The 11,444-nt window shown below is 31.1% G+C and overlaps 1 protein-coding gene across 1 annotated transcript; it reads left to right on the top strand.

Moving 5' to 3' along the window:
* The first annotated feature begins 7,007 nt into the window (after positions 1-7,007).
* On the top strand, positions 7,008-10,747 carry LOC132298585 (trehalose-phosphate phosphatase B-like). The gene is made up of 10 exons (XM_059794985.1): positions 7,008-7,104; positions 8,049-8,147; positions 8,278-8,418; positions 8,531-8,602; positions 8,713-8,838; positions 9,035-9,091; positions 9,176-9,277; positions 9,372-9,449; positions 9,553-9,693; positions 10,109-10,747. The coding sequence occupies exons 2-10, from the start codon at positions 8,082-8,084 to the stop codon at positions 10,259-10,261; spliced, it is 936 nt and encodes a 311-aa protein (XP_059650968.1). The 5' UTR covers positions 7,008-7,104; positions 8,049-8,081; the 3' UTR covers positions 10,262-10,747.
* Positions 10,748-11,444: the final 697 nt, after the last annotated feature.

Here is an 11,444-nt window from a genome sequence, read left to right as displayed (position 1 = left end):
CTCGTTTATTATTTTAACCTCTCTTTAGATTTATTTGTGCGTTGTTAACAACACACTTAATTTTTTATTTCACACATGTTGACAAATTTTTATTAAATGACAATTTTGTCTTTCCCTTTATAAAATGTAATATAATATAAAGACACTATTGACTTTTCACAGTCAAAATTATTTTTCGATAACATGGATGGAAAGTCAATATAATTTATCCTTAATAATCCACTACCCTTTTCAGGGAGGAATTGGCTAACCTGGGATATAGCTCAGGTCCAATTCAAAAAAAAAAAAATTTAGTATTATTGTTCCTATAAGCCTATGTACTACTCTTTCTCTTACTATTAGCCTAATCTAGTCCAGCCCAATCCATAGTGTTTCTATAAATAAAAAGAGTTATAAAATTTACAAAAGGCCAAGTTTTAAATATGAGCAAGTTCTCGAATCATAGACAAACCCAATCACAAAATAAACCATAATAAAACATAACAAGGCCAGTCTAGTAAATCAAACACATTGTTAGTTTATGGAAAAAAAACCTAAACTCTTCGTGTGTAAGGCACTAAGACATAGGTGGGATGGATATCATGGATTATTATTGTTAATCCAATAAAATATTGATTTTTATTTTTGTTATAAGGGGGGGGGGGGTTGATGACTTGATGATTTCTTGTTAAATTAGGGTAATTTACTATATAATAGATTAATAACTAGTCAGGGGTGGAGTACATATGTCTTACTTTCTAATGTGAATTTATTGATAAGGAATATATATATCTTGCATTTTTGTAGATGTTCGTTTTAATACTTGTATGAAGCAAACTTCAGTGGATTATTGATTGTGAAAAGATGTTAGAGTACTATAGATATGTTAGAATGTTGTAAATTATTGGGTTTAATTGAATGACTCATGCATTTAAATTATGTATTTAGAGTATGAATGATACACTAAGTAATCATGAGTTTAATTATTTTTAGTTCCCTTACTTTGGGTCCGCCCTGCTTTTCATGGTCAAGGTGACCACATCCTCATGTCCCATACAAGTGTTGGGCTACATCTAATAGAAAATGGAAAACCAGTGTTCAGCTACATTCAAAACTCTCTCTCTCTTAAAATAACGGTTTAAGAGAAAATGGTTTTAACGGTTGGTTATTGTACAAGAGGGCCGAGCAGGCATAAAGCCCATCTAGAGCATTAAGCTCAACACAAAAGTATAGCCCAACAAGAATAAGAGACAATTGGGGCTCATATACAGTGGAAAGGCCCAAAAAGCAGAATTTTAAATAGCCCAAGGTAACAACTTAGTGTAACCGTAGGTACTTTGTAATCCAATAAAAAAAACTTAAGTTGTTAAACACCAATTTGATGTTTTTACATATTTATGCACTGTTGTAACAAGCTATCAGCAATATTCAAAAATAAAAAATTAAAAAACTCTGAAAATGATATTTTTAAATTTATAATTTTCAAATTTGTAACATTTTTTTAACCAAATATATTTTTATATTTTTGTTTCCAAAAATCTTGAAATTAATTTTACATTACCAAATATGCTTTCGAAAACCATTAAATACGCTGCCACAACAAAAATATTGTTTCTGACACAATAAAAACATAAACACAAAACGTTTCATGTTTACCAAATAGAAACTATTTAGTCACTTAGAGTTGGAGATCTGAACTAACAAGGTTTTCTTTTCTGTGTCAAATCTGCAACATATATGTGTATGTAAATAACTTAAAGAATAAGACAACTTTATTACCAATTACTTAGTAGTTACTAGGAAAAAGCTAGCTCTACATTTCTTAAACAATTTAATTTTGGTTCTTATAGTGGGTGCATCCCACCACAAATCGCAATCGACCTCCCCAAGAAAAAAAAAAATAGAAGCAAAATATATGGTATAATATTAAGTGCGCATGCATGGTAATATTATTTATTTTTCAAAGTAACCTCTCCCATGTACTTTGCTAAACTTGACTAGGCCTAAGATTGTCCCATCCAATTATTAAACAAATTTTTTTAATCATAACTATTAAACAAATTAAAGAAATCGAAATTAAAGTTATTGTATATCTTATTAGATAAGGACTTTGTGTTATTTTAAATCATTTCCGTATAATCACAATCAAAAGCAGGATAGGGTGCAAAAAAGAGCTGTTGGGTTTGTCCACTACAACCGTCAGGTGTCCACACACACAATCCATTAGCCTAGAAAAGAAAGAAAAAAAGTTTAAACATCTACCTGCGATAAATAGATAATCCAACGGCTAAAGGCAGTTAAGAGTCACTTTTTTGTGTGTGTTCTTAAACTTTTATTAATGTACTTTAATTAATCATTTTGGTGTACCATAGGGTTATGTGTATCTTAATTAATTAAATGGATCTATTAAAAATTTATATATGTAGAAATTAAAACATATTAAAGAAATGGTGTTTTGAGAAGATGTGGTTGGCCACTATGATCAATTGGTACATGTGGATGCATCGCCTTGGTATGGCAACTTAATTAATTATTAGTCTTTTAGGACTCATGGTCTGTCGGAACTAATGGTGTTAAGTGGAGAAAACTAACCTGTCAGCCAATTGCCACCGTATCAATATTATATGATTCATCATTCAAACATGACACACATCACATATATTTAATTTTGATTGACAAAGAATGATACATGGTATTTGTCACCATCTATATGCATAGTATTCACGTTTTCTTCAAAAACATGTTTGTACACTTTAAGATTCAGAATTTTTTTTGGGACTCAACGTTTTTTTTATACACTAAAGAGGTATTCAGATTCTCTAAACTTTTGTGGACATGATATACCTCTTTAGAAGATTAACCCATTCAACCCGTGTAGATATTATTCGTTTTACACACTTTCTTCTCAGTTGTCGTAATTTTTCTCATAACATGTCTGCACAGTTCAGAACAACGCAAAACAATATCATTGGATGTTATCAGGGACGGATCTAAAGGGGGTCCCCCAAACCAAGTCCGAGCCGGACTGTTATTGTGTGTGTATATGACTATAAGTGTGTGCATATATGCCAAAACTATGAGAAAAAATTGGTGTTTTCTGTGTGGTTGTTCTTTCATTCAGTGCTTATTTAAGTCTTGTTGGCCTTAAAATTCAATGCAAAACCGTGTTGTTTTAGGTGGGAACATGCAAGCTTCTAGTAGAGTGACGACTATTAAGTCTGTGTAATTGTATAATTAACATGCTTAAATGCAATGTTTTTTCGTGGAAACTACTTTAAACACGATCAATTATAGAGAGTTTAGCTAGCTGGACAAAACTCCAATTTAATTATAATGGAAAACCTAGTTTCTACGATATAGACAAAAAAGACTTTGAATATAATATTTTGCTTGGATTAATTATTTAACATTTACTGAAACAGAAGTCACGAGAAAATGTTGATTAATTGTGCATGTCGATTAGTAAACGAGTAGTTTTTGTAGGAAACAAGCTTGGAAGTTTCCCATTACTTAGGTTAGAATTCTCCAGATTGTTTTGGTCAAATGAATAGACTATATGATTTGAATTAATAAGATTTTCTTCCAGAACATTTTAATTTTATTCATGGAATTGTATAGCATTTGAAAATTTATATTCTTCAATAGAATATGTATTTTTGTGCATTCACAAGTCAAGATTCAATTACCAATAATAATGAAAATAAACAAATATATATATACGCGCGCGCACACAAGCAAAGCCTTAGTAGGCTATGTTTGGTAAAAAATTTAATTTTGGTTTTAATGTTTTTTAAAAAGTCGACAAAATTAATTTGATAACTCTATTTTGACTTTTTACATTTCAAAACTTTTGAAAACTAGTTGTCATTTCCTTCGCAATTCTCACAACTCTAAATTGAAGTTTTGGTTTTCGAATACTATTATTTATTATTTTTCACAATCAGAGAAATGCTATTTTATTATTTTTATTAATTTTCAATATACTTGAATAGTAAATAAACATTTTTAATTATAATCTAATACTAAATAAAAGAGTCAATTTTTTTATTTTATTAATTTTCAATTATATTTGAATAGTAAATAAAATATTATTTTATTATTTTTAGTTATACACCAATAGTAAATAAAAGAGTCAATTTTATTATTTTTCAATTATACTTGAATTAATAATTAAAATATTATTTAATTATTTTTCAATTATACTCTAACACTCTGGATAATAAAATAAAAGAGTCAATTTTAAATAAAAAATAAATTTACAAAATATAATTTCTCTTCTCAAAAATTCAACAGTATGTTACTGTTTTGATTTGACAGAAATGACAGTACAACTTTTCAAAACTTGTCATTAATAGTGCCATAGTTAACGCAATTGATGAGTAAATACTTGACTCTAATAGGAATATGTTTTTTTTCCTTTCGAATGATAAAGCGTCCACGCCCGGACAACCATAATAGGAACTTGCCACTTAATTTCCAACATATTTTTTATGCCATTGTTCTTCATGCAAATGACAAGTAATTTAATTTCAGAAAAATTAAATAACAATTAATTTTAAAATGTGCTCCCAACAGTACCGTACTTTACCACTCAGACGTATAATCTCCCCATTTGGGAATGATCGAGAGAGTTTGAACCTCCTAATAGACATTTGTGATAGTGTGTTACGCGTGTACTTATTTATCTAAACAAACAAACAAATAAATAATAATGTACTTTTGTGCTACAATATTGGGTAATTAAGCATGTTTTTAAAAGTGGAATTCAACCAAACTATTTAAATTAATCATCAAAATTTTTTTTTTCATTAATTAATCATCATTTAATATTGGCGAAATCTTCATTAGATCCAAAAGTGATCACCCCAAAGTGTTCACAAGATATTCAAGATCTTCAATATCACAACTTTATCACCTAAAGTTTAACTTTTCAATTTTTTTACTTCAAGCCTATTTATGCAAAAGATTTTGAGCATGATGAGCATTTTCATGCATAAAAATCCTCACCTTTATTTATTTTAGCTAATAGGACTGAATGGTGATCATATTCATAAAAAATTTGATTTTAAAATTGTATTAAATCATTATTTATAATACATATATAGAGTATTGATCTCTTGTTCCAGTGGAGCAAGAAAATTAATTTACGGGGTAGAATAATTTATATAAAAAGTGCATGGTTCTATGTAAGAATTTTTTTTTACTGGATTCCCTTTTCTAGGTTTACAACTATCCATTGCAAAGAATTCAGTTCTTACAGGTAAATACTCAATACCCAAGTAGGCTTACAAAGTTGCCCGTAACCTGATCAAGTGCTTTCTGGGTCGTCTCGGACCTTGCAATTGGTATTTATCCTCAAAATATTGGGAGATTTTTTACATACACATACAAAGGGTTTACTTGTTACTAATATAGTCTAGCCTCTGTTCTTCTTTATTTAATCGAATGATTTATATAAAAAGTGCAGATTAATTATTTTTACTCCATGAGAAGCAAGAAATAAGGATTCTATATATATATATATATACACACACACACACATATATGGCATTTGTTTGATGATGTTTAATCATTTAACCAAGTATATATATATATATATATATATATATATATATATATATATATATATATAGATTAATTAGACGAGGTTCAAACTTTTGATTACATTTTTGAGCCATTCAAAACTACTTGTTAAAAAGGTGAGTATCCTAAAAAAACAAAGGGTAAAATTTTGAGTTATCATTTTGATTTTAGGTATTGTTGTTTGGTTTTGTGATTCTTTTTTGTCATTGACATAATAAAAAAAATTAAGAATCAATGGAGGGTGCACCTAATTTCAACAATGGAACAAAATATCCTAATTCATACTTCAATTTTGAATGTCTAATAATGAAGTCTATTACTAGCTCTTTCTATTAAATTCACTAATAATAATAATAATAATAATAATAATAATTCAGTACATGCAATTCAAGAATTGAAAAGAAAAAAATATATATGTGTGGTTCAATTTGATTGATACATTATCAAAGCAAGCTTATTACCCATTGTTTCCCCAAGAAGAATATATATATATATATATACACGCAAAACATTAAAAGGGTATATAATTGAAGAAATCACATAGGTCATCCATGTGTTTGATGACAAACCGGAGGAGAGAGAGAGAGAGTCACAGTCAACAGGAACTAGAACGTCCATTAACGGCAGGAGGGTACTTAAATGGTTTCCGCCGCCAATCAATGCTATGTCTTCGAAAGGTGTAACTGTTAAAAGACTAATAAAGACCCAACCTTTTTAATAAATTTAGAACAATAATAATAGTACTGTAATAGTAATCGGGATACTTCGGACTTTGCCCTAACTAAATTTCCTTTGACCCTAACATGCTATAGAAAGATTTTACTTGCTATTAATTTTGCGAATTAAAAGAATACTTCATTTTCAAAGATCCCCTCAAGTTTCATTTGATTTTATAAGATGGGAATCCTTCGTCAATGGACTTGCCATTTAAGTGTGTCGACCCAAATTCTACTAGCCTCATTTTCTTTCATATTCATGTGAAATTAAGAAAGAAAATATATATATTTTTGGCAATGTATGTCATTAAAAGAATTTCATAATGAGTGGAATCCTTTCCAAATAATCTTAAATTGAAATACGAAAATAAATCAATTTTTATACGAGTAATGATATTAACACCAGGCACTTGCAGTGAATTGTCAACCCAAATAAATTTTAATTGACTATTTATATTAAATACAAAAGAGTTTTATTTCTTTATTTGTTGTATAATTGATCAATTAAAAGAGTATGTATAGTAATTTACGGTAATTATTTGATGCAAAAATCATTTTGCTTTCTATATTGTGAGGGTAATTTAGTCCACCAAATTTGGTAAAGGGTTTGAAACTTTCCGGGACAAGGAGGATCCCGTGACAGCAAAGCTTGCCATAACTCTCACCCCTTCCTTCCCCCGACTTTATAAATAGTACCACTGTCCCTCCTGTCTAAAACCCTCTCTCTTTCTCTCCCTCCAAAGTCCAAACATACATTTATATATATATATAAGCTTTCAGAGTTTGTCGAGGCGGTTCGACCAGTTTCTCCGAAAGCAGCACAAAGGTAGTGTAGTTTCTTTTCGATCTGCTTAATTAGTTATGGTATTGTTTTGTGTGTATATATATATGGTTTTATGTTACTAGCTAGCTTGATGACCATCAAATACATGTACTCATATATACACAATCAATCTATTATCTGAACAATCTATATTTATATTTCAAGATTTTAGTTTCAAATTAAGCATTCACTGGAATTCTCACTATAAGCATGATCATGAGTTGTATTGTCAAGAGCTCCATTATATACATGTATATATATCTACACTCATATATATTGTAGTTTCAATTTAATTCTAGTCACGGGTGATTTTGGTCTTTCTCGGGTTTGTGGTGCCTGGTAGGTTCTGGTGGAGTTTGAGAGTTTATCATTCGGGACTATTCCTTTTTAGTTTTTCTAAACAGTTTGCTTCTTGGCTAAGGAGGTGGATTTTATACTTCGTACCACACCCAATGCACAGTGTTGTTTTATTTTTAAAAAGAAAAAAAATGTATCAAAACAAATTGAGAGTATTAGATGTGCTATCACAAGAAAATGCAAGCCGCCCTGTGGCTTGGTAATGGTGGTAAGGTAAAAGGTTGGGTTTTAATATGTTCGGGTTTCGAACCCAACACCCTCTCGTTAGATATGCAAGAAACAAGAGAATGAAAATGCAAGCCATTATCATTGTATTAGTACTATTTCCTCTCTGAAAAATAGTGAAACTGGTATGAGCGGTCAACTTAATATTGATTCCCAATAATCTTTTGTTTGTACAGAACTCTACAATTATTTTTCAAAGTACTTTTACATTATTTCTAATTTCTTAGGTATAATTGTCACTTATTTATACCATATATATACACACACACACAAATTCTTGTGTATAATAAATAACGTTTTATTTTGCAAGGATCACTAATATTGGTTTTAAAATTTATCATCTAATGGGATAACATGTGTTGCAGTTGGAACTGAATTTTACAAGTGTGGGTCTAGAGATGGGATTGCCACAATTATCAGCAACTAATGGGGATACTGTTTCGGTTTCATATAACTCTTGGCTGGTAATTTCACATGGTTAATCATCTGTATTCAAATCGACACACGAATGTAATATATGGAACATGTTGATAATCACCTTCTAAAATTAATTTTATGAAGCAAGTGCACCTCCTATTTTTTGTTGTCTCACAGATGAAACACCCATCCGCGTTAGATAAATTCGACAAAATGCTGAGCTTAGCAAGAGGGAAAAAGATAGTTTTGTTTTTGGATTATGATGGTACACTCTCCAAGATTGTAGACAACCCTGAAGAGGCTTTTATGACCGATAAGGTAATGTTTTTCTGCAGAAACATCATATATATCATACATAATCAATTGTATTGAACTACAAATTTTTGGAGTTGTACTTAGAATAACAGATTAATCCCAATGAGCATTGCAGATGCGAATGGCAGTACATGATGTTGCCGATTGTTTTCCCACTGCAATTATAAGTGGAAGGAATCGACAAAAGGTATCAACATCTCTACCATCAAATTCATTTCACAATATCTTATAAAGTAATTCAAAGGCATGTAAGATTTCTGACTTTTTTTTTTTTTTTTTTTGTTTCCCCTGTTCTAGGTGTATGACTTTGTAACATTAGACAATGTTTACTATGCTGGGAGTCACGGTTTGGATATAGTGGCTCCTTTAGAGTCTTCCAAGTATGGAGATTCCAAACATCAAACTAAAGTTGTAGATAAAAAGGTAGTTTTCTCTGCTTCAACTAATGGGCACAACTCATTTCCTTTGTTTATCATTTGTTCACCATTTTGTTCATTATAAACATACACAGATTTTCAAATTAGCCAAGGGTGTGCTAGCCAGAAAGAAGCTACCACTCATCCATATAGTGGCTGTTTTTTTTCCTATGATTAATTATAACATGAATTCCATTATGTAGGGTAATGAAGTTGTTCTCTTCCAACCGGCAAAGAAGTACTTGCCTGCAATTCAACAGGTTTGGTCATATTGTTGGTTTATTTTTGTTTGAAGATTTACTTAGACATTCTCTTTACATCTCACATTTATACATTTCTGGTAGATACTTTGCACATTGAAGGACAAAACTAGTAGCATAAAAGGTGTCATGATTGAAAACAACAAGTTCTGCATATCCGTACACTTCAGGCACGTGCGCGATGAGGTATGTAGTGTAGTCATCGAGCAACAAAATTTAATACTTGAACTCCTCAAATAATTAAGCATAATGGCTAAACTGAAATGTGATTTAAATGCAGGATTTTTGCACCCTTGAAAGGCTGGTGAAGTCTGTATTAGCAGATTACCAAGAGTTTCGCTTATCAAATGGCAGAAAGGTAGCAAGAGTTTCACTCTAAGGCCTTTTTAGTTATGGATGTTTGAATTCTATGCAATATTCTGAATAACCCATGTATTTTCTGGGAATTCTTGTGTTTATAGGTTTTTGAGATACGTCCTGATATGGAGTGGGATAAAGGTCATGCTCTGGAATACTTACTTGACACTTTTGGACTTGGCAGCTCCAGCGATGTTCTTCCAGTGTACATTGGAGATGATCGAACCGATGAAGATGCTTTTAAGGTATCCATTGACTAAATCATCCTGGCAGATGATTTGGAAAGATAGTATCTGTGTAATTCATTCATTGCTGTTCTATGTCTTAAATGTGGATTCCGCTTAAGGAATGGTGACATTACTGTGGAAATTTTTAGGAGAATTTTATATGTTTGGGACTGTTTGATGGTGACTCGTAATCCTCCAAACAAAGAAGGGCAATGTATCGTCTACGACTCCTAATTTTTATTTGTTTGGGACTACTCAGATGCACAGAAACTCCATAAGAATGTGGCATTCATAATTTCATACTTTGATGCCACATCCACATGTGATGGCACCAGAGAAAAGAAAATAGTTGCCCCCTATTATGTAATTTTCAAATATTTAGTATAACTTATTGGTTTTGGTTTTTTTGTTGTTTGTATATGAATAATTGCAGGTTATTCGGAGCAGGGGACAAGGTTTTCCTATTGTTGTTTCTTCCATTACAAAGGACACTGCAGCTTTATATTCTTTGCGTAACCCAGACGAGGTGAATAAATTCTTATTACGCCTAGTGAGGTGGAGCAAAAATTATTGTTTGGGCAATTAAATTGCCTAGATTTCGAGAGAGACTAATAAAGAAAATGGTGCATCAGTCCACCAGCCCTTGGTGATCCCGTGCCCATTATTATTGCTATGTATACTTAAGTTGCCTCCATATTTGGATTCAACTTTCGTAACACACAGCATGATATGAAATAGAGGAGTGCTAACTGGATGGAAGTACGCGCAATCTAGTATATAGAATCAAGACAGTATAGAGGTAGACCACTTTTCAGAGGCTGAGCATTTTTGAGCCGAAAGGAGACTTTCTTTCTCTCTTTTTTTGGAAAGAAAAATCCCAACCCCCGGCTTGAATTTTTCTCTCTCATGTAGTATGATTTGTGCTTCATTTAATAAAAGAAAATCCTGTTGGTATATTTATATGTGTGTGTGTGTTATGTATATGTCAATTTCTGATAGATATCTGGTGCAAGGGTAACATGTTTGTTGTTCCAATGGCAATGTTTCAGTTGTATGTTTGATGAATTGAATATTTTTCACAAGGGCCTATTGAGATTTATAACAGTAATGTCTAGTCTACTATGTAGTGAATGATATCAAATGTGGAGGGAACGTAATTTATTTTCCACGCAACTTTTCTTGTGGGAAATACACACAAAGAAACAGGAGGACGACTGTGACTGTGACTCTTTTGCCATGTAAGAGTTGATCGAAAAGATATACAAATCTCACTCAAAATACATTCCTATGCCGTCTGTGTGTTTAAAAGATTTTATTCCATTATTAGAGTATCAATGACAAAATAAAAATATATTGATGGCGCTAATTTATTCCTCATTTGGATGAGCGTCTTTGGTTAAGACCTTGCCTTACTAAAAGCCAATCTGTTGCTATATATTTACTTTTATTTTATTATTATTATTTTTTTAACACACTTTTTATTTCTTCAATATTATGGTAGATATGAATTTTCATTTCCGTCACAAATGCCAATCTCATTGACCATCATTTTAGCTCTTTATAGTGTTCACATTTGTAAATATAGACACATGAATTTATAAAGGAGGCATTGAGTCCAAATGAATTTTTTTATATTAAATAAGCCCAACCCTTTATAGACTTCTATTAGATTTGTATATGACAATAACTCAAAAGTCAAAACACCCATTATGACTGTGTATTTTGAAAATAAGATGGCTAAAACTTTTCGCATATAAACAATTTAAAAG

Source organism: Cornus florida, unplaced genomic scaffold (assembly GCF_030987335.1).
Source record: "Cornus florida cultivar Cherokee Brave unplaced genomic scaffold, ASM3098733v1 CherokeeBrave_3.0.0_Hap2_Chr03, whole genome shotgun sequence".
Taxonomy (NCBI): Eukaryota; Viridiplantae; Streptophyta; class Magnoliopsida; order Cornales; family Cornaceae; genus Cornus; species Cornus florida.
Note: the sequence above shows the minus strand (reverse complement) of the source record. Positions and strands in the feature narration are given on the sequence as shown.

Excerpts from the sequence above, each read along its gene's own strand:
- LOC132298585 (XM_059794985.1), top strand. The coding sequence starts at position 8,082 with ATGGGATTGCCACAATTATCAGCAACTAATGGGGATACTGTTTCGGTT. Across the intron at positions 8,603-8,712 it reads GTGGAAGGAATCGACAAAAG|GTGTATGACTTTGTAACATT; the intron begins GTATCAACATCT and ends CCCCTGTTCTAG. Across the intron at positions 9,694-10,108 it reads CCGATGAAGATGCTTTTAAG|GTTATTCGGAGCAGGGGACA; the intron begins GTATCCATTGAC and ends GAATAATTGCAG.